Below are 24,304 nucleotides of genomic sequence, written 5' to 3'. Positions count from 1 at the left end.
TTTTTACAGCAACATGGTCAGAAGAGAAATTTATTGAAACATAGTTCCAAGCATTTAAAATACACTTAGGAAGTACCACATGCTCAGAAGATATACTTGAAACACATTTGCATCAAAATACACATTTACTCAAATTTTGTGAGCAAGGAAAGACTCAAACTAATGAAAACAAAGGCACAGTAGAGAAGTAGGTGAAATGAATCTACTGTGAAAATACATCTTGAAAGAAGATATTAAAACTAGCAAGCTTCTCTAAAATCTCCTGCCAGTGGCTAATCACAAGAAAAGAAAGCTCCTTCACTGCCCTGCCCAACATGAAAAGACCATATTATAACTTCTTGTAAAAAAATGATCACCATATTTTACACATTGCACCATCTGAATTACCCAAGACCAACTCAACTATTCTAAAACAGCAAAAATGAAAGTCTTTTTAGAAAGCAAGACATGCAGTTCACTCGAAGAATTCAATTTTTTATTAAATGCCCTCCTGCATTGTGCTTGTGGTACCATAAACACAATTCAGCCGCGGTGCAGGCAGCACTTTGGTTTGTGGCAAATGACAAAGTACAAGTACGTTCCTAGTGTGCCAATATTTAAGCTGTGCCTCAAGTAGGTTGACGGAGCACATTACAAGGAGGACAATGGATAATTCCACCAGCTCAGAACATTGTTCCTCGCGTCAAAACGCACCTCGCAGCGTGCCACAAGCCCCGTTTCCTGCAGTCGTGCCCAGATGCTCTGCAGTCTGCCACCGTGCTCGGGGTGGCTGGAGTAGTCACCGCAGATGCACTGGTGCTTCAGCATGAGGCTGTCGTAGGCCAGAGCAGTGGTCATCCGATGTGGGGGGCTCCCATGAGGAGGAGGGGGGCTGCCCAGTTCTGACTGGTGCTGGGGGCTGCTGCTTCCACCCGGAGGGCTGAGGCTCACCAGGGGGCTTGACAGGGCACGAGACAGCGGCCGTGCACCGTGTTGGTGCCGAGTGAATGCGGAGCCTGGGCAGTGCATGGCACCGTATCGCACAGGTGTTGAGCTTGAGAACCAAATCACTGTGCTATTTGCCATGAGCATTAAAGTCCCATTATTTTTTGGTGTACATACTTCTAAGTGCACTTTATTATTAGACAGTTTTAGTTTCACGTACGTAGAGGGTTCACGTACGCATACAAGAGAAGTCTACGTAGCCTGCACGCAGGTCGTTTGAAACCCTTATAGTTACACGTACACGCCGCACGCCGCGCGTTACTCCTAGTGCCATCTACTAAGAAACACAGACACTGGTTGTAGCCTAAATCATCCAAGACAAGTCTAAGCCAAGCCATTCGGTCTGTTCTCGTGTTTGGCCTAGAGCACTGTAGTTTGGCTATGTTTGGCTAGTTTGGGACTCTCAAATTGAGATCTCGCGAGACCGTTGCTATGACGACGACCAACGATACTTCGTCAGGCTTAACAGCTGAAAAATCGCCCTTCTGTCTGAAAAACAAAAGCAATTTGTCGCTTGAAACCTTATGCTAGGGTAAGAATGGGCAAATCGAAGGCGAATACAACAGTTTAAAACACGATATCGCGTCGAGGGATTAGCGACGAAGCGGTTATCGCTGTGAAGCGGCGGACAGGGCGCTGCCATGTTTGTCAACGCTACGTACGCAAGCAACGCAAAGACCGCAACGTAAAAATCCGAATCTCACGTACGTACGTGAGACTCGTGCATACCCTTTGCGTTCTGCGCATGCGCACTGGTCACCCGTAAGAGCTCTACGTACGTGAAACTAAAACTCTCTATTATTGCTCTCTGTACGAGAATCGCAGCTTGATAGTTTGATCAACAGTGCATGATGAAAAATCAGAGTCATCTCACTAAAAATGTAGCTGTACACTTATTTTCTTATTTGCTCAATTATTTAATTCATTGTCCAGTACAGGTGTGAGTTGGAAGGAAAATGAAAACATCGCACCTTCTATGAGGTGACATGCAGTGCTTTTACAATTCAAAAAAACATTGCTGGAAGCCTTTTCAAATTGATCTCAATAATTAAGAGTGCACAGTTACCTCCAACATTCAGAGAAGCAAATAGGTTGTATTCATGATGTAGAACTCAAACATGAGGGGCTTAAACCAAGTGTTATAAGCAGACTGACACCATTAAGATGCCAAAATGGGCGAGTAAAATTGTGGAATATGCTGGAAGTGGGTATTTCAAATGTTTCTGTACCACAGCTAGCGCAAGTCGATGGGACTCTGCAGCCAAAAAACAAAGGAAAGGCAGTGAGTGCAGAAGCAAAAAATGGTGGCATTCTAGACAGTTTCACGCACCTTCCATGCCAGCACCAAGGTGAAGCGAGTGTCGGTTGATCAGGTCCCGTTGTCGCTGCTGCAGCTGCATCAAGGTGGCAGGGGTGGGAGGGGGCGGTGTGCCTTCTGCTGCGGCTGAGGACGAAGCTGACGACCCCTTGCGCGAGTCAGTGAGGTCGATCACCTCTGGCTGGTCTTTCATCTCCTGTGCTACGGCTGCTTCAGTCTCTTCTTCAACGTGCTCCACAACCTGGCTTTTGCTGCCCGCTCGAGTCAGTACTGTCTGCCGAATGTGCTGAGAAAAAAACAAGGCAGCGATGTAGCTCCACAGGAGGGCAGATGTCAGAGTTCAGAAGGCTAGCTTTCACATCGACAACACAGCACTAGTTCAAGGTAAAGTCAAGACAGCAAAGAGAGCCAAATGGCAGTGCTCTTTCCAACAAAATCACTTTGCCCTGACCTGCCGCAGTTTTTAAGCCACTGCTGGGCTTGAGACATTGACACATGGACTTGATCTGTTGAGAACCCACTTGCATACCACAGCTACAACTACTTCAAAGGGCTTGCACTGCACTCTGACCTGACTCTGAGTGCTTGTGCCGCATTCTCACCTGCTTAAGCAAGTTGTGCTGCTGCTGCTGCTGTTGCTCGAAGAGTTGTGCGTTGAGCAGCACCCCCTGTGGCTGCAGCATTGGATGTCCAAGGGGCAGCGGCGCCGACTGGGTCCTGCCCAGAGGACGGTGGATGGTCCTGGGCCAAGCACACATGCTCATGGAAAATGCTCAACATGCACACCATCTTTGGTAGCAACTTTGGCTTCTACATCTCTGGAGCCCTTTTTCATTACGAATACCATGAAAGATAAGTCATGAACAACAGCGATCGTGTTCCTGCGGACAAACTGTGTGCTTTATTATAAACAACAAAAAGAGGAAATTTCATTCTAAACTGTATTGTAAATCTTTGTGTGGCTGTTAGTCTTTTAATTCATGATGAAACACCAACTAGCCCAGCTTTCCGCCTTGATTGCATTGATTTCTCGTACATCGGGCCCTGTGCTTCCTTCTTTTATGTGTCGTGATCCTTCAGTTACCTATGTGAACCTAATAGCAGTCACTACCTATCGTGCAAGAGTGCTATCCTTCGCCCTGAAGAATGGACTGGTTTAGCGCTCGTCCTGTCTACTTCTATGTCTGTGTCTTTGTTATATGCGCTAGTCTTTTAATTCATGATGAAACACCAACTAGCCCAGCTTTCCGCCTTCGTTACTTCATTCACGGCAGTAGCAAAGATGAAGAAAATGTATGGAAGATAGATATGTCTAAGATAACAACATAAAAACCTTGTTTGCTTTTCTTTTAACCTTCACAGTTTTGGCCCCAGGTCATTACATACCTAAGAGACCAACAATACATGGAAAGTGAAGAGTTTGCAAGTCTCTGAAATATCAGTTTTATTTTTGATCTTGCAAGCAGCCATGCCTGCATCCAATTGGTAGCAACGTGAACTCAGAGTAGACAAACCTCTGCCAGATTTTGATGATATCATTGATGCTACTGGAAGTGGAAAAAATAAATTAGATAAATAAGTAAGTGGAAACTTTTCTGCTCATCTGCACAACGTAACTGTGCCTATTTATTACGATGTCATGACATGGCCCTTTTTTTGCAGCTTCACACTTAATACTGCTGCTAGTGTGTCTCAACTAAAGTGCAACACAGGTCCTTGGCAAAGCAAAGTGCCAAGGAGTGAAAAACTGTGCACAAAGAAGGCAACATGTATGGTCAGTAAACTACAGTCATGACATCAAAAAGGCTGACATACATTAGCAATACATTATATATTGGGAGCCTTTGGCACGACAGCTTTAAAGTGATATTAAAGGGAAATATCAAACTGAGCAAGACATATAGATTAATTCTCAGGAACACTACCGAAATTTCTTCTGCGTAGAAAGGTGGCTGTGTTGCTGAGAAAACTGCAAATGAAAGTCCCGCAACCCTTCTACATTCAAAACACCTGCGAGAAATGAAATGCAGTGACGTCATTTCTGCGAAGTCTTTGCAATGAAGCTCTCCAACCAATCAGAGGTGCACTTCCAAAAAGTGAGAACGCGGCCAGAAACCGAAACTAGCCCGATGGTACCATGACCAGTCCAGTTGGCCGTCACGTTGTCAAGGTGCAAGTGCAGGCCAACTAGACTACCCCATTATGCCTTACCCCACACTTAAAGACGGGTGCTCTGTGCATCTGTGTCTCGTTGTGAGCTGTGTGTACAACAGAAACAAGTGGAAGAAACTACGGTGAAGTTATCGAGGGCAGCTGCATACTGCAACACCAGCTGCTAATGCGCCCACGCACGTATCCATCAGCGACGATGACACGAAGCATGTAGCCTTTGGTGCCTTGTGTGCTGTCACGAAGTGCACATGTAAGCGTCTCTTTACCACAAAAAATCCTATTTATAAAAATTAGCGGCGGGCTTCCCTGAAACACCTGGCGTATCCCATTTAGCTTCAGGACTACAGTGGAATGCAGGGACGCTGCTTATCCAATTGCTTTCTTCTTCAAATTATCACAAGTGCTTTGGAAAATGAGCATGGAAGGAGCAGTTGATGCAGACATTTGAGAACTAACCTGTGTAGGCGTGCTTGTGCCACCTGGGCATCAGTAATGACTGTGCCCGGTGGTGGTGCGTACATGACCTGCATCACATGTCCCGGTGCTGTGGGCGACTGTTCCAGGCCTTTCATCTGCTGCTGGATGTAGCCAGGGCTAGTAGGGGGTGTGAATTCCCCGTCTATCACTGGTTGTGAAGGAACAGGAAAACAAGACCAGCTGGGTTAAGACAAGCGTCAGGAGCAGTGAAGGAAATGTGAATGTAGCAGGGCAATGTACCAACCTCGGACCTATGTAGTGCTTAGAACTGAGATGATACGACCAAAGCAAGAAGGCCAGCAGCTGCAGCTATGTTACAATGAGCTGTTCTTGAGAAACGGGCTGGAAGGCACAGGCTTCCCAATGTGAACTGATCAGAGTCTATGCACATGTATATATACATATAAGGTTGATTATTCGAAATTGAAGGGGACCAAAAATTTGTTCAAACTGTGCAAGGTATGAATTGAGCGGAGCCTTTAAATTTAATAGACAATGCTTATGAGACCAAAGCATCAGTTTGAATACAGTGAAAATTCCAGTTAAGTGAGTTGAAATTAACGAGATTTCACTTTTTGTGTGTTGTGTGTGCATGTATTTAAAACTAAAGACACGACAAGCTGCAACTGACATCTAATATTAAGCTAATATTTAATCCTGTGAGGCTTCTTTTATGATGCAGCCTAGCCACTCTTTTCTATCACACAACAAGTAAAAAGGTGAAAAAATTGGACTTACCTGGCAGAGGTGAGCAGAAAGGCAGTGATGAGTGCAACACATGTGAGGTGAGTGGCATTCCCAGACGCGCAGCTGCCATGGCCCGCACTTGGGCCTCAGACACTGAGTTGAGAATTTTACCATCCTGAAAGTTTAGCAAGGGACAAGTACGTTTAGTGCCCAGCAAACAGAAATAAGCCCATTTGCACACAGAGCTTAACAGTTTGCCAAGGTGGCACTACTCATGCATGACCTCTTGACAATATTGAAGATTTTCACAAACTATAGGCGGTGCTGCAGTTGAGCCAAGATGGCAATCAGAACCGTGCAAATGGAACTGCACATGATCATCGCCCACCTCTAGGACGTTCATAGTGATGCCCAGTGTACCAGCACTGAGTTCCTATACAGCGGGAAAGTCATAAAAATGCAAGCACGTCTTGGTTTTGCTGCTACATTGCTACAAGTAAGCAAAGCTTTGTGAAATTATTGTCCAGCACTGTGATGCTTTCTCTTTCGATTGTCGTGTGCTTGGATTTCAAATCGGCTAACTGAATACCGGTAGCATTAACATGGAGCCATCACTTCAATAGAGCAAGTAACGTTCTTGTACGTACATTCATGAGCAGACTTGTCTAGAGCACCGGAGTGGTGTACTGTGGAACTAACAATAGCATTAAAGTGCTGTGTTAAAGGCAGTATGTTCGTTCCTTGCTTTCATTTCTAAGCATCTTCGCTTCACCACAAGCACCGTGAGAACCAGCACCTGCTGTAAAATTTTATTTAATTTGCTCTGCAGAAGACCGCTTGAATGCTCAGATACAAGCCTGCTCACATCTGTAGGTTGCAGCGTGAACTTAACGTTGCAACAGATAATCCTTGGGCAGACAACATAGAGGAAGTGCCTGGGTGGTGCTCGCGCTTTGCCTGGTGCTTCCCGTGATTTGTGCTCTCTGTCCTGGTTGGTTGTCCTTGCATCTGACTAGCCTTCAGACAACGTAACAATATCATCGAGTTAGAGTGCACCATTGGAGGCATGACAGTGCGGGTAGTAGACTTAGGCCCCTGTTTCTGTTTTCACTTGCCAGTATCCAATTTCCACAGGTGAAACGGATGAAGTGCAATTTACCAATCGGGTCTAGCGTGTCCCCGCCGCGGTGGCTCAGTGGTTAGGGTGCTCAGCTACTGATCCGGAGTTCCCGGGTTCGAACCCGACCATGGCGGCTGCGTGTTTATGGAGGCAAAAAGTCGCCCATGTGCTGTGCGATGTCAGTGCACGTTAAAGATCCTCAAGTGGTTGAAATTATTCCGGAGCCCTCCACTACAGCACCTCTTTCTTCCTTTCTTCTTTCACTCCCTCCTTTATCTCTTCCCTTATGAGACAGATACTGTGCCATTTCCTTTTCTTAAAAACCAATTATTATTATTATTAGCGTGTAAACCTACCCCTTGCCAGCTAGTTAACTCGACCTGCCTCGTACGTTTAGTGCAAAAGCACTATTGGCCTCATAACCTGAAAAATGCCGGTGTGTGGTGAAGCCTCTGAAGTTAAATCACGTAATGCAGGAAATGCCGAGAAATAAACGAGACTTTCAATGAGGGTGATTTTGGTCGCAACTGGGTTTCGAACCCGTGCAGGCGCGAACAGATCAGCTTCACTGGCCACTGCATGAGAGCACTATGCTATCGCCACAGCCAATCACGCCTCGTGTTAAACTGCAACACACTCTTGCGCTGTGCATTCCATATCTGTGCGCAAGTCATGAAACAATAGGAAATGCGCTTTCATTTGTGCTTTCAGGTACGTGGCATTGGTGCCCACCTGCAGAAACCTGCTTTTGCACAATATTTTATAGTTAGTAATGCTAAACCCCCAGCAATTTAGATTTCTTTCTTGCTCTCTGGCTATTACTTTCCCAGACGTGCGCATCTCTCGCCGCTTTGGTCTCTCTGTTTTGACGCTATATTTTGCACACCGTGAAACACGAGTGTTTAGAATGAACAGACAGAAGTACAAAAATATAAAGCACAGAGAGGAAAAATATAAAGCCAACGTTTTAATTGCAGCCTGCGTTACAACAAGGTACAATTTTGCAAGCGTTATGGTTGCATCACAGCAGTGATTACAACGATCAGCCACAATTATTGCCCTAGCCATTCAATTAAAACCAAAGAAAGCTATAATGGTTCTGAGCCCTTGCCTGGACGAAAGTCGTCTTCCTGAAAAAATGCCGCAAACACATGACCCATCGACGCCATGACTGGCTTGCCAATCCGCAATTTCTGCACCCAAAGCTGCCTTCTCTTAGGGCTGCTAGCGGTGGTTAAAAAAATGTAATGATACCTCCCGGCTTTCTCAACTCATAGACAAACAACAAAGCATGTAGCAGTGCTGCCAAGCTTTCGTTTTGATACGACACTCCGGAGACAACATCCGAAAGTGCTAGCTATGCACAGCAGCACGCAACGTGAATCTGCAGGGCGAGTTCTTCATAGATGGGATGCAGCACGGCTGCAGTGTGTGATTTCTGCACATCATGAAAATCGCCAATATTTTTATAGGGAAACTATGACAACAACGCCTGAATACGCTGACGAGGCATTCGCAAAAGAGGAAACAAATGCTTCCGCGTGCTGCTGATCCTTCTTAGACTAGTTCGCAGCATGGCGTCGATTTCGTGAAAAATCGCCAATAATACAATGAGTGGTTCACCGAAATAAACTTAAATATAGACATAATTGATTTTCTTTACCAATCGAACAACTTTTGGATTGCTGGCTCCTTACCAACAAACCAGTATTTGATTAAGCAGTTATACTATTTTTAGTTTCATTTGATGCGCTCTTCTCACAATGAAAAACTGTGCAAGCCAGCATATGCAAACAGGTACTACTGCCTTTTTGCAGCTTCTTTTGATCAGGTTGGCAACCTTAAAGCCATCATTCCCTCTGCGCATGCGTACACTTTTATGCTTTTATGAGGTTTAACATTCCAAAGTGAAACAGGCTATGAGGGACGCTGTAGTAGAGGGCTCTGGATAATTTTGAACCACCTGGGGTTCTTTAACGTGCACTGACTTTACACAGAACACGGGCCTATAGCATTTTGCCTCCATTGAAATGCGACCACCGTGGCCGGGATCGAGCACGCCTTTCGGGTCAGCAGCCGAGCACCATAACCGCTGAGCCACCATGGCAGCTCTGCACATGCATACAATTGTATTACAAATGAAACAGGTAAAAATTTCTGCAAGCACAAAGTCCACTTAAGAAAGACTGCTGAAAGTTGGATAAACCAAGCACCATGGCACGAAGCAGGATAGCAGATGCACTCACAGCTGAGCTGGTGGCGACGGGGGGTCGCCCCAGGGAGATGTTGGGCATGGAGGGTGATGAGTAGAGTGTGAGATCACTGCTGCCACCCTGGCTCAGAGGGTGGTAGGGAGAGGTGCTGGGCTCCTGGGGAAAGACATTGCATCACAACGATATAAGGTGCTGAAGACAGCAAGTGAGTGGGATGCCTGAAGGTCGCCATGGCGTGAGCAGGCAAAATATACCTGCCCACGAGCTCATTTTAGGCATATTAACAATACAGGTAACAAAAAGAATTTAATTATTACACCCAAGTGCAGACTACACCTTGCGTATCTTTTCAGCTGATAGCACCCATGTATGAGAGCTTGCCATGATAGCAACATACAGACTAACAGACTGAGTAGCACCTTGAGAAATCCTAGCACTATGCCCGAATGCATGTGTGCCCAATGGCGTTGCATCTGAGAACAGCATTGTATTGAATATCAGCACAAGTAAGCAAAATGCATGAACGATGGAGCACATGAGCACTCCATTTACTCACACCAATATTTTGCTTAATGGTTAACTGGTCAAACATCACGCTCCATTGAAGACATCACCTCCCACATATGAAGCAGATGCTTTACTCCTGGGCCACGACTCTGGTGGACTTGTACAAATGCAACGTTTGATGCTACACAGCACGCACTACACATTACCCAGTGACATTAAACTACAATTCTGAGAGAAAAATGTGAATTAAGTTTTGCACAGAATATATATGTTAAGAGGTAAAATGTGGCCTAGAAGTGGCTAGGACAAAAACTATGACCTGACAACGAGTTTCTGTTACAAAAGCAGCCAGCAATAATAATAATAAAGCTAAAAGAGCTACTACTGGGGCTAGTTGGAAATGCATTCTTGAGGGACCTGGCAACGCTGCTTGTCTTAATTTCTAAGAGCCCACCTTTCGATCCTTCCGATCCGGAACCCTTTTATGGTTAAAAGGTTTGAGGAAATCAGATTTTTTGAGATCAAGCCCCCCAGTAGTGTGCCTTTCAATTGATGTGGTGGACATGTATTAAAGCATTGCACGGAGCGCCACCTTGAAAGCTGTGGAAGAAAGCATTGAACACTTCGGAACTGTCAAGTTTCAAAACCAATGTGGAATAAATGTTAACCACTTTCTCGAATTGATTGAATGCTACCTGTGCTCCTTGTACGTGGAATTTGAAGGTGAATTGTGTTTACGAAAAGGAGGCATAAGTATTGCATTTTGTTTGGCGCCTGTGTTGCCCGACATTTTTTTTGGCACAGGGTAATCGGAGGATATCGAGCATACTAAATACGCATAATATTTTAACCTGCTTTAGGTATGTTGATGATTACCTGCTTTGCCTTCCCAACAGCCCAAATGACACCATAAACGTGGAAGGTATTCTCAATGAATGGAAGAGAGCTCTTCCTGGCCTTCAGTTCATATCTGAAACCCCAAAGGGCTGTCAGATTAGATTCCTAGACCTGCTGGTGACTTGCAGCAACAAACACACTTGCTGGGCTTACAAGCCCAGGGAAGAAAAACCGCTGTTGCGATTTGATTCCGGTCATTCTAAAATTGTAAAACGAGCTGTAGCAACTTCTTGCCTGAAACTAGCTATAAAAAAAATAATGCGCCCAATCGGTTATTTACAGCATTGATCAACAGGTTTCCCGATTGAGGGCTAGCGGCTACCCAGAGCAGTTACTTGGCGGCATTGCTGAATGCTTACTAAGGGAAGTTACTGGATCCCATAAGACTAAGAAACCGAGCTATGAGGGACGCCCTGTTGTGATGCCGTGCACTCATAACATCTCCCACAGAATAAGGAAGACAGCTAACAAGTACGGAGTTGAGGAGGTTTCTTCAGCTCCCAATAAGCTCATTGGAGTGTGCAAAAAGGTCAACGAGAATGAGGACCACAAAAAGAAACCTGGGCGCAAAGTCAAATACGAAATCACCTATGCAGAGTGTGACGAAAACGTCTTTTATAGCATTCCGCTTAGCTGTCAACGAATCTACGTAGGGCAAACGGGTAGGTGCCTGAACAAGAGGCTTAGAGAGCATGAAAGATTATGCGAACAAGTTGCAAAATCCGGGAATCTGGCACCACACTGCGCACACTGCAAATGCACCCCAATGATAAAAAAACACCAAGGTAATAGGTAGGGCCAGAAACAGGCGGGAACGCGAAATTATCGAGGCTTACGCTACGCATGTTGCTCCAGATAAGCAATGCATCAGCTCGCCTTCGGTGATGTTAGGGAGAACTGAAATAAACTACCTCAAGAATAGTAATCTTCGGCTGTCATAAGGGCACGTGTTGATCGTTTTTTTTATTACTATTATATATTTTTTATTTTTCTATTTTTAAATTTTCCCCCTTCACATCACTCTTGTCAGTCCCGTGCGTTCTTCCCTCTTCTGTGTATGATATGAAGTTATTATGTGTATATAGTCATGTTTCTTCAGAGAATAAACAGTTGTTAGAAAGCGCTTTGTCCTGTGTGTTTGTCCCTTTCCGTATTTTGATAGCGCACACCAATACCTTCAAGGAATAACCAAGCACCCAGCTATCAGGAATACAGCCAAAACTAAATGTTGCAGATCACAAAAGTTATGCGATCAGTCTGTACATCAGAATTCCTCCTTGGTAAAAAATAATAATAATATTAAGGTGCTCACCATGTCCCAACAAACATAACTCAAGAAAAATATTCCTCAGTCAAAATATTGCGCTCGTCCTGTGCTATGTGTTCTTCTCTTTTGTGTTGTGGTTTTAGCGCAATATAACATGGCTTCTGTAGACGATCACCAACTAGCCCGACAACAGCTCTTGTTAAACCATATTCCTCAGTAAAGATAAAGGCGTGAATAATGATATAGTACCACATACTGAGTTCATGCAATTGAACACCAGAAACTGCTGACAATCTTAACCTGACAAGTGACTAGGTGAAATAACAGTACCATTATATTTGTGACAACAAGTTGAGACTAGTGTGCGAGCCAAAACAAAAAAAAGTGACTTGTCCAAAGGTAGGCTTGTAGCTTTTAAGTACAAGAAAAGTGTCTTGGCAGCACAACTACATTTGAAAGACGCGTTGTCTGGCAGCAATTGCTTCATGCCAGGAAGCTCCGCAAATATTCTAAGTTTTCATGGGAAAGGTGCGCAAAAATAAAGCGGTGTTGGACAAAATAACCCCCGCGTTGAACGAGAATAGGTCTTGGCGTCGCTATGCTCCACAACGGTTGTTAACAGCAGGAGGGAAGGAAAAAAAAAAAGCATGAAACTGGCCTTTCTCGTCTCGCTTGACACATGCGTGTGCTCCCGAAATACAGCCATTAGTTTCAGCAGAAAAGAAAAAAAAACAGGCTGGCTGGGTTCTAAAACCAGCCCCTTGCCTGACCAGACTTCTAGGCTCCAGAAGTGCTCATACAGCAAACAGACTCCCAAGCAAGTAGTGTCACAAGAAATAAGAAGGATAGATAACAACAGATGAATAGACAAAGGGCATTAAAAAAGTGGTGAGCATTTCAGTAAAGAGCTATACACTTTGTGGCCAGTTGCTCGGAAGCAGCCAGTATGTTTGTGGTGATTAGATGAGAGCAAGAAGGCCAAGTTCACCGCAATGATGGTGCACCCCTCGTGTCTTTATAAAAGGACTAATTACACCTGATGCAGTGTGATAACAGGAATGTGATGATATGATGTGCTGCACACCCTGGGTACTTTTTCTTTCATGGGACACATTTGTGAGAAGTTGCATTCTTCAAACAGAGGTGACAGTCAGCTACACAAAAGTAAATTCTCTGTTTCTTCCATTAGCCCATTCTTTATAAAGAACAAAGCTGATGCATTTTTCAGGGAGCTCTGTTAGTGCAAAAAAAATATAAATTTTGCCAGTCTCAATGAACAAAGTTTCTGAGTGAGATAGGAGAGAACTGAATGACAGCCGACTGCTACAAAAACACAAAGAAAAGGATCATGAACTTTGTGTGCAACACTGCTCAATATCCTGCTATTCGTTACATTCAGGCTAAAATTAGGACTCAAAGGGTGCCCCTTGCAGACTGCTACTCTACATTTGCGTCATGTAGCAATAGAAGACTCATAAAGCTTGCAGATTTTCAGTTCCTTTTGGCTACACAAACATATTCAGTGAACACTTCATTACGTAACATAGAACGTATCTCAGAGAAGAAATTTTTCTTAACTACCCAAATACTGCGTACACAGGTGTGAAATGTTGCTGCAACTTCACATGCCTTTACTACACAGTCCTATTGAAGCTGTCCTGGGGTGAAGGTTATCTTTGAAGACATGCCACAAGACTTACTGAAATGTACTAAAAGAAAGAAGAACCAGTGGCACCTCACAACAACAGCACAAAATACTTGCTGAAGAAAACTGAGTGACCACAACAGGTGGAGCAAGATGGCCAGGCAGCTTGCATACTTTTGTGCCATCACTAACACATGCCAAGATCCAGTAGCTTCTATGTGCAATAAACTGACCTTTCTTTCATGTACCTCTGAGCCCCTGTCTGCTGGAGCCAGATGTACGTTTGTTTGAATGCGCAAAGGTAACAAAGACAGGGAAGAAGGAGAGTGGCAAAGAGCTTTCATGTCCGTGCTTTCTTGCTTTCCCATTCCACCTCTCACCAGCTGTGCACCCCAACATTTCTCATTGCATCCAATGGGTTCCAGTTTTGGAAAGTGCTAAAGTCGAATGCGCTCACGAGAGTTTCCCTTTGCTTTTTATTCTTGGCTCATTTTATCTCGTTTGTTTTCCTACTTTTTTTTACCTCTCTACCCCATACCGCCTATATGTGAGCACGGAGTGCGAGCAGCAATGGATGCTGCAGGGAGCACCTATATTTAGCAGCATCCCCCATGGTGCATGCACTCCCTTCCAGGCTGGCAGGATATCTTTGGACTCGCCAAATATAAACAGAGTGCCTTTCCTTTCTTCTGCTGCTCCCTTTTCTGCACCTCCAACAGCTCTGTTTTGTCATCCACTACGCATCCCAGCTTCATTCTTTCTTCAGATTCGCCTACTTCACTTCTCTCGTGACTGACTCCGAATACAACAAGGGACATACACCGAGAACGTACTAGTCAGTATACAGTATCGAAAGACTTAAACACCACAAAGGAGCAGCCTCACTGCTTGTTTAAAAGAGGCACATAAACATCTTCAGTGTGTCAGCTCGACAGCCTGTGATTTAAGCAGCTGTACTTGCTGATGAAACAGTGCCATTAAACAGCAGCACCAGTGCACATTTCATGAGCGGAGAGTAAGATATGCATACATTAAAGACTTCTGAAGATAGCAGTTGGACAGGTTAGACCAAAAATTGGCCTGTTTTAGGAAATTGCACAGTAACAGGTACATGTGAAGTAAAGATGTAAGGAGCTGCAATCAGAATAAAAGATGGCCACAATTAACAGGCACCTATGAAGACAAACTGCAAACAATGTCTTAAAAGCAGAGCTGGTGACAAGTAGCAGAGGGGTAGGATGTTTAGTTTCTAGCTCACCAGGCTAAGACTAGACACTGGTCAGTGCCCCACACTAGTCAACATTCACACTACACGCAAAGAGCACTTTCAGTGCCAGCACATTTTTACGCCAAGAAAAATGATCAGACTTTCAGTGCGCATGCACCGGTATTTGAGCTGCCCGTTTCAATAACTTGAAAGCCCAAATGTGCCAAGTTTAAGCAAGAAGCATGCTTTGTTCTCGTAAGCGCATTCTTGTTCAGTGTCGCAAGTGAGGTCATCATGGAGCAAGCACTCACCTCCTGTATGGGTGTGCTACCGTTACTGGAATGCAGAGAAGAGTGCAGTGACAGCGATCCATTGGGCGGGGATCCTTCCGACGAGTCCGGTTTGCTTCCACTGCCATCGACTATTGTTTTTTGCAAATGAAATCAACAAAACGTGACCAGCATTAACCACCATATCCCTTCCTACATTTAGGTTACCTTCTTGCTTTTACAATAGCCTTCTAAACTGAATGCTGCACCTTCCTAAATGTCACATTGTTTATTTACATGCAAGCAAGGAAGTTGAGCAAAGTGAAAAAAACAATACAGATACTGCTTATGAAACCAAAGGAAGAAATTATAAATTCACTTAAAATTCAAATTGCCACATAGGCCTCATTGCTGATGCATGTGCATTAATATGCTAATTTAATTGAGTTCACAAAAATGTCAAGTGGCTAGTTCAAGACTAATTGTGTACCAATTAATGGCATAAGACTGCTTTTCACGACTTTGATAAGAAAGCAATTTTAATCAAGTAAGGAAAGCAGAACAAAAGAAAGCATTATTTTTCTAGGATGCTACGACATTAATTTCCCAGTTATCAATTTTGTTAAAAAATTTTGATACACTCTTGTGAGTATGGCGCTACCAATTTTAGCAGTACGCAGGACACTGCAAAATGGGTTCAGGATGACATTATAAGGTCATTAGGTGCTCTTACGGCACCTTCTTCAACACCAGCACGAGACAAATTTTCTGAAGAAAAATATCTGTTCAGAATCGACATCGGCATCCACACCTATGGAACCAACATCTAGTGGTCTGCTGTTGAAATACCAAAGCCTGATCCAATACACAGCAGCTATATCTATGTGCTCGAGTCCATCTATTATCAGAAGTCAAGAAAAGTAAACGTATTTTGTCTTAGTCTGTAACAAGTCCGCTGTGCTTTTTTTGAACAAATTTGGAAATTGCACAAGGTGTGTGAAGTGAAGCCAGACAATATGGTCTACAGTGAGGCCTGGAGCTGTATATTTGCTTAATGCAACAGATTTCATTCTGGCTTCACTGATGTCACTCAGGAAAGCACATGTATTCAAAATGCAAGTATTAGTCACTTCAGTGAGCAAGAAACATGCACTGTAAGTCTCATTCACCATGCCATGCCTAATTATCACACTTCAGGATCAAAGGTTACTATATGTAAAAGACAAAAAGACCATGCATGCATTAAAAAACACTGCGATGTGCTATCTCCAGCAAACACATGCCAGCAGCATACGTTTTGATGCCAAGTTTAATGGCAGCTTGAAGAAATGACTACAAAACAGCCAAAAGCTATCATGTAGTCTGTGCAGCATAATCCATGGTCAAATATACACCTGTGACAGCTTCCAGCAGCAGTGATATACTCACACCAGTACAGCACACTGTGTGGCAGTTTTCATATATATAGTCTGCTCTCACAATTACCTTGTGCAGTAATTTTGTAAAACACTACTATATACGGGGCTCACAGACATTATGTCTAGCTGATACCCAGCACTACTGAGGCATGGGTGGCTGGAAATTAGCACAGTAAATGGGAGATGTGAATACAGAAAATGGAGGATAGAAGGAAGAAGCGCCCACTCCAGTGAGAAAATTATTTTAAAGATAATGTTCAGCTGCACTTCAGAATTCCATTAGCTAACAAAAAGCTTTCCTGTACCGGACAGTTTTCTTCAACACAAACTTAAGTTCAAAGTTGGACGGCTCATAATCTGTGGTAGCCTAGTGTACAAATACCTTAATTCTGCAAGTAGTTTGCCACGTGCAAAGGAGAAATACTATTGCCATGAAAATCATATGCATGTTTTTATTATAAAATTTGACTGGTTGTACACTTGAGTGTGTGTGTGCGTACATTATTATGTGCACAAGTGTATCTAGGCGCTCATGTGCCTGCAAGTGTCTCTGGACAGCGAGATAAAAAGGGGCCTTCAGCATTTGCAACACGCTTTCTTCCTGACTAATCGAACAGTGCAGCTCTAGCTAAGGACCCAGAGTGGGACTCATCTGAGATCCCAAACTTGTGTTGACAAGCATATATATGTTGCAAACATGAAAGTGCGAGCATCAAGACCTGAATGATTTGGAGATCGGAGGGAGGTAGAGTGTACAGAAGAGAAAAAAAAAATGGGTCAGCGAAGGAAGAGAGAATGAGGAAACGGGCAGCGAGGTCAGCGCCCGGTGTTTGCGTACTTGTAAGCGGCCGCCGCTTCAAAGGGATGGGCCCTTTGTCCTTGCGCCTCAGAAGCGGGCTGCTGCGCCTCTCAATTACTTTTTGCTTCAGCGCAGAGCGCACTTTAAGGTTTGGTTCCGACGCTGGAAGGTGACAGAGAAGGCACACACATGCTCTCTTGGAAAACATGCGCACAGGGGTCAAGCAAGCTAGGCCTGCAGCTATTGGTGCCTCGACTCATGTACCGGGGCAACCCTGCACACCTAACAGCAGAGGCAAGGCTGCAAGCACCTGTCGTAGGTGCCATTTAGTGTGCCAGATCAGAGCTTGCATGAAGAAACAACTCGGCCAAGTTGCATGTTGCTGCTCACACGCAGCATTTAAACAACGGTTTAACTGTCTTCATGTAGTAAACTTCTCAAGCTGTAACCAATGCAGACTAAACATACCAGTGTGACTGTGCAATACTGACACTGATTGCAATATTATTGCTACACTACAACTACACTATTCCGTGTTAAGCAAGATCATGGTTGAATGCACATTAACTTAATATTTAACTGAATCTTTTTGGCGCAGGCCACAGTGCAACTTCTAAAGCAGAGAATTCAAAATCAACAAATTAATCAAACATTCAGACTCTTGAGACAAATCCTAATTTATTAAAGTGTAGTAGAGATATCAAAGAGAGCATTTGAATCAACGAGCCAGTGAAAGTGCCTCCAATATGGCCCATAAGTACAATCCAAAAATGGGCACCTCTCAGCTAGAGCACCAACAGCATGTAAAATTTTAATCTATACATATAATGGCACTCTTTACTGGCACCAACACCAAAATAAGAAAGCAACATGTTCGAACATTTAAAAAGAGCAGGCACTGCAGCCTTCTTACCTAAAAGGTAGACTGTGCATATACTAAGCAAGCTAGCATACAAAGCAGCTGCTGCCTTGATAAAGATGACAGTTACCACCTTTCTAGGAAACAAATAAGAAATTGCCTGGACAAAAACACTAAATAAAAATAGCAATCACATGAAAACAGCAGCATGTCTTTATACACTGTATACACTGCTCTTCCTCCAACAAGTACCCCTAGGTGAAGATGGTTACACTACTGCCTCCTCCGTATCAGAGGAAGATACGTTACCAAGCTGGTGAAATAAGCCCCGCCCCTTTCTACAAGAAAAAAAAGAATGCAGGGTTCACTCTAATGCCGTCATTGTGTGGCTGCAGATATCCAGGCAGTGCACAGTACAAGCCAAACAAGTGCAATTACTATTGGTAGTAGATTCACTCATATTGTTAGTACTATAAAAGGTACAATCATCCACAAGGGGCAGGTTAGGTTTGTTCCGAGCAAAGAAATCATGCCTCTTCCATTATGACAGGGCAACTCCCAGATCTATTCCTGAGAAGACGTTGCTGAAGGTTCCTACAGGCGAGGCATACTGTTGCGCCAGCAGAAAAATACACATGACAGCTCATGATCTATATTTACCACAAGTGTGAAACTTACAACAGATTTAATTACAACTGCTCTTAAAGGTAGCACATATTAACTATCAAAATTTGTGCACTGACTGCTTCAGTTTTACATGAGACAACTGCATAAACATGTCTGATGTTTTAGGCCATTCAACTATTCATGATATCACTAAGAACTACCTTTTCAATGTCAAAATGCATTATGTATGAAACAGCTTAAAGATGCACAAAACATTGTGAAGGTATTCGCTTTTTACTTTCTTTGTCAGATGATAAGATTAATGATGAATCTATCAAAAATAATCTTCAGTGCAGAAGGTTGCCTGCAGAATGATTGCATCTGCTCAACATTTCTTGCTGGTTGTTAGGTCGAAGTGTGACATAAGCAATGAAGAAAAAAAATGTCACAGTAATTGATGCTATTAAGAACATCACAGCATATATGCACCATGCATGAAAGCAGAAGCGTGCAACTTACCCGTTTTCCGGAGTGGGAAATCGTCGTCGTACTTCCCCAGAAGCAGATGTCTGCACTGAGGCGAAACAGCGCTTGTTGAAGGAGGCGAAGCTTGATCCAGAGATGAACGTTGCCTGGACCTGCGCAGAAGTGCAGCAACATAACTACGGGTTGCTATGCTAGCTACGGCAAACACAGAATTCAGCACTGCTTAGCTTGAGTGTAATCAAGAACGATTTGCAGCCAGAACTTTAGTGCAAAGTTGTTTTAGATATCCGTGCCAAATGTATCAGGCAAGTATCAGTGCTATAGGCATTGTTAAATAGAATAAAAATATGGTTTCTCCACGAGATATGAATGCAAATAAGCCAAGGGTGCATGAGGGACAAGTTTGAAATTCAGCTAAGCAAATCCTCAAATTGCATTTTTGTACTTTTTTCTATGCCTGCAGTGTTTTCACTTTATAGCATCAATTTCCTCCGCAATGACTACTGGTCCAGCTAGCAAGCTCAATTTTTTTTATTCCATCTTTAATCTCTGCAATAGCTCTTCTACTTTTTCTTTATATACAGCATGTGAGTGCAGTGACATAAATAATGGAAACAAATAAAATACTTCTAGCGGCTTATAAAATGCCAGTCTACCTCACTGCATTTTAGATTCCAATGGTCGTCAAGGCCTAAGCTACACAATGCCCCATGAGACAAGACTGCCTAGGGCCTGATTATGTGCAGCAAGTTTATCTCAAGCTCCGAAAGGTGATAATTTACAGCTGACAATTACCACTCAAAGGTCGGAGAAAGCTGAAAACCCAACTCTTTCTGTACCATCTGACAATGCTTCTTCACACGCAAGCAAATATTGAAACAAAGGAAAGCAAGGCCCTTTTCATGTTGCAAAAGCTAAAAGTAGCTGCTGCTATCTTAAAATCCATTTTCAAATCAAAGCAAAGGCAAACAGATGGTAGTGTTACGCAACTGTTTCTGAATGAGATTCTGTGTTAGCAACCAATCATGCCAATTGTGTTGTGGCCGCGACAAAGCCACTCGATTTAAAGCTGCACGCCTAGCTTCAAATGCCCTTTATCAATAATCTGCTATATATAGCACGGACACGCTATTCTATACTAAATAAACAGGCAGATGTTATCAATTCTAACTTGTATGCGGTGTTTATGCATGGATACTATCTCTCTATTAACTAGCCAAGTGGAGCAATAAGCACGGTCAAACTGGCGCATTTTTTGGACAAGCATAGAGGAGCAGTAAATCCAACTCATTCTGGAAAGCACTACATGAATTGGATTCATTCTAGAATACCTATAGACAGAACATAATTTTTCATTCTTTGACGCTAGCTGAATGCAAGCAACAAGCATGGTTCATGTTTCACTGTAAACAACCCTGCAAATCATATATTCTCCAGCCAGATACATATATATGTGATACTACACACATGAGAAATAATGGTTAATAGTGTTCCCATTTGAATCCGGCCTATGTGTGCCAAGAAGATGCATAGAAGAGCAGAGAATCCACCCAGGTTTGTCAAGCATTAGAGCCAAATGTATTGAAAAAGTGTACCTTCGAGCTGAATACCACTACCAAACATTGTACATGGCACAAGCTGAGTGGCACGACTACTCTATTTCCTGAACCCAATTCAATATTCTTGCATCTATGCTTAGGCAACAGTCACTATTCCCAAATGTATGCAACACTGCAGGTTCAGAAGCTTGCTCATAAAAATGTGGTTGCAGCAGCCATCAAAATACTGACTGCAGCACCTGTTGTGGCAGCCTGAAAAGCTCTGGTTCAAGCTTACTATATGCACAAAGTTGAGGGCGGTGAAAGGGAACCTGGAGCTCACCAATTTCTGAAGTTTGGTGGAGATGTGTTGGCATTGTTGGCTGCTGCTTCCCGCTGTTTCTTGTTCAGGACAAATTCCTGTAGCCTTTGCTTCACCTCAGATGATGCCACAGCACCTGCATTGAAGGAATTGAAGGAATGCATTGAAGGGATGCCAGTACGTGCAATAGCTACAGTCCACAAAAGTGAACAACAACAAAAAAAAATTTTTGGCACAAACTTTTCACGCAGATTTTTTCACTTCACATTCGCTACTACACCCTGTAAAGTTACGAATTTGCTTTTCAACTACATGTTCACTTTTCAAGTATAGCTAAACAAGGCAATTTGGATAAATGGAATTTCAATGCAACACTAGAACATGTTGACTTGCTTCACAATGGTGCCTGCAGTGAGAATAAACAGGTGGGGATCATAGTTCTCCAGTGGTGTCAGACTTCCATTTTATAATCCGACACCACTGGAGAACCATTTTATAGTCGTACACCAGAGAGATCGCCTAGAACACAAACCTGCCCTGAAAAGTCAATGTCACAACCACCATCATGCACATTCATCCACAGACAGAAAAAAAAAAAAAAGCTATGCTTGTAACTATTTTTACGCCATTCCATTCCACGGACCACCAGAGCTTCCATTGGAAAGTTGCGCAGGCTAGTGTGCATGCCAGCACTAAATCAAGAAGCACCGACGGCTGCTTGGCTCGTTTTTCAGGAACCGTCCGAGAGGTGAGCAAGATTATGCAACTTGCTACCTACCTCTACGCTTGCTCTCCATCTGTGCCAGGCATCTCTTCTCACACGATGGGAGGAGGTACGTTCTCGAGAAAACACGAGAAGCTGATTTCATTCATTCAAAATAGAAACCTGGCGCAGGCACGCGATGCGATCCGACGTGTCGTGGGCATGGCACCAACTGTGTGGCAGCAGCAAGCATGTGGCTTGCCCGCTGCACATGCCCCACTGATAAAAACAGCACACTGGGAGGGAGCAGGAACCAATCCTGCTGTTAGCGCTTGTTTCCCAGAACAAGTGCTGACAACAGAGGCTACGGCTTCCTGCTTTCGCTCTGTGCTCTGGCTTTAAACAAGAAGGTCACACCATGGTAATCATCTGTTCCGCTGTCCAAACAAACACTTCCAATGACTCGCCCCAACAAAAGCAGATAAAGGACTCTGTCCACAGAAAGCAGTGACTAGGCAGCAAGATATGCAGCTACTGTAGACTGAAGACCAATATTTGCAGCAGTCCCTTAATCCTAAGCACTTTCTATTTTGGGCAAAAGGCAAAGTGAGACAAGAGGGCTTTACAGTTAAGAACTTGGCATGAAAAATTAGCAGATGTGAATATTATGTCCTCTATGCCACTCACTACTGAATATCAACCACCTAAGTCAAGAAGACACTGTCTGTTCTGAGCAGCTTACAGCCCAAAGTAAACTTTAGGTAAGCTAAAACCAACAGATCTGAATTGCACTATGCAACAAGCAGCGGGACCAAAGATATTCTTCCTATAAGGGAAGCAATTGAAAAGAATTAGTGGCTTTCTTAATTTTGCTATCATTAAATAAATTTTCAACTATTTTGCTGCCTTTCCTGACAATCTACACCATGCGTGACCAAAACAATACCTTACATTATTTCAGACTGAAATATATGAGAATTTCATAGGCATATTTCAAACCACACATACCTGCTTTAATTGGGGACAGTAAATCCACCAGCAAAACTTGGACCAAGAATATGACAAGTTTGCTTATGACACTTTAGGCGCAGTCCAGAGCTTCCACAGTGTCATGAATACAAACCTCACTCTGCCCGATTGATTCATCCTTCCCTTTTGCACACAACTTCCTTTTATAATTCTCTATATGTTTCTTTAAGAATTCACTTTCTACTCTGTGTCGCAGTGACCACTGCTTGTGTCTACCTTTTTCCATCTCCATCTTTTGTGCTGTTGTGGAGTATCCAATGCTAACTCACCCAACTCTGCTTACTTCTGCAAAATGAAAGACCAATGCAGTATAACTCCAATATCTATTTCAAAATAGCATAAGTCTGAAAAAAGTAAAAAAAATCCAAACCAGAGTAACGGCAATTGATATCTGAGAACAATGATGTCGGCCATTGTTCTGCAATGAAAGGTAAGCAAACACAGAGGCTGCTGCGAAGCCTAGTTATTTGTGAGCTTAAGGAGAGGTAGAGGGTGGAAGACAACTGAATGTGGCCTGTGAGCACAGAGCGCTAGAGAACAGTTAATAAAGGAGAGGAAAACAAACACTGATGCTTACTTTGCTCATGCTTGTCCTTCTTGCGAAGCTGGTCTAGCTGGCGGTCCTTTTCAATGCGCTCGCGCTCAAGCTTGTGTTCTTCCTGGATCTGGCGCTGATGTTCGAGGTATTCTTTGATGCGTTCCTGCAGCTGCTTCTCATGCTCCTGCGCCAGCTGCTGTTGCTGCCGCTGGTAGTGCTGAAGCAGTAACTGCTGCTGCACCTGCAGCATTGCAAGGAGCACATAATATGAACTCACACTATTGTCCCTAGTATCGTTCTTCCAGCTCGCCAGAACATCAGAGATAACACTCGTGTCAAATGCAACAGCACCACAGAGGTGCACGACTCCCTGAAGCTACACAGGGGCCATCATGATGGAGAGCTGAAAATTATATTCATACGCCTGGAGTTCTTGAACATACATGGACATCAAGTAGCACGCGCCAGCTGTTTCGGCATATCGCATCCCCTTTCAAAATGCGTTCCCCACAATTTGGTTTTAATTGTGTGACCGTGGGCTCAGCAGCCAGACAATAACAAGGTAGGTTATAAGGTAGGTACGTAATGTGTGTGCAAAATGAGTACCAAAATCACAGTTCTGTGTGCATGTCCCATTAATCATGCAGTGCAGAGTAGCATATTATGACTATTTTGAAGGTGCTAGATGTATTTTCTATATTTTTGTACTCCATTCCAAAACTGTCTTACAAAGGAATATAAATACGGTTAATTTAGCTTGCTTTCCCTTTTGCTCTAGAAATTAAAAAACCTGTGGCAGCAATGCATCAAAGCACTCTGATGATGTGAATGCAAGCCACTGGGACTGCTTAGCACAGCTCAGGAAGTGACCAGTGTTGAGAAACCATGCAGCGTCAAGCAAAGCTTGAATATAGAGAGGCCCCGCTTCAGCACTGCCAAAAATGACTTCACAGTCTCCTATTTAGTATGTCCTGCTATGCTCTCACAAGCCTAAAGTAGAAAACCGCCTCACTTCACCTAGCAAAGCACGGTACTTTACAATGCATAAGACCAGCACCAAATGCGCAAGCTGGAAGCTTTGGATGGTGACAAGGATTACCTAGTGGTACTGTTTAGACACTATACACAAATACTACGGTGGGACTGAAAAAAAAAAATGTGGAAGGGTTTTAACGCAGTTAAACTGAGCAGATGTGTGAAAACATGTGTTTAGCTCGTTTGGCTTAGATGGCATATTAGTTCC

At 43.5% G+C, this 24,304-nt stretch overlaps 1 protein-coding gene across 6 annotated transcripts in view; it reads right to left on the bottom strand.

Moving 5' to 3' along the window:
* HDAC4 (histone deacetylase 4) overlaps positions 1-24,304 on the bottom strand; it is a 256,523-nt gene that overhangs the window by 20,928 nt on the left and 211,291 nt on the right. For 4 of the 6 annotated variants that reach the window (XM_077659443.1, XM_077659445.1, XM_077659442.1 and 1 more), the window contains 11 exons: positions 23,101-23,302; positions 20,813-20,927; positions 18,965-19,083; positions 17,020-17,142; positions 14,806-14,915; positions 9,005-9,127; positions 5,690-5,813; positions 4,931-5,099; positions 2,905-3,043; positions 2,315-2,588; positions 694-995 (listed from right to left, as the gene is read on the bottom strand). In XM_077659443.1, coding sequence (XP_077515569.1) covers positions 694-995; positions 2,315-2,588; positions 2,905-3,043; positions 4,931-5,099; positions 5,690-5,813; positions 9,005-9,127; positions 14,806-14,915; positions 17,020-17,142; positions 18,965-19,083; positions 20,813-20,927; positions 23,101-23,302 — 1,800 coding nt within the window. The remainder of the gene's footprint in view (positions 1-693; positions 996-2,314; positions 2,589-2,904; positions 3,044-4,930; positions 5,100-5,689; positions 5,814-9,004; positions 9,128-14,805; positions 14,916-17,019; positions 17,143-18,964; positions 19,084-20,812; positions 20,928-23,100; positions 23,303-24,304) is intronic. The other 2 variants (XM_077659446.1, XM_077659447.1) reach the window with 1 other exon arrangement.

The sequence above is a fragment of the Amblyomma americanum genome, chromosome 3 (genome assembly GCF_052857255.1).
Source record: "Amblyomma americanum isolate KBUSLIRL-KWMA chromosome 3, ASM5285725v1, whole genome shotgun sequence".
Taxonomy (NCBI): Eukaryota; Metazoa; Arthropoda; class Arachnida; order Ixodida; family Ixodidae; genus Amblyomma; species Amblyomma americanum.
Note: the sequence above shows the minus strand (reverse complement) of the source record. Positions and strands in the feature narration are given on the sequence as shown.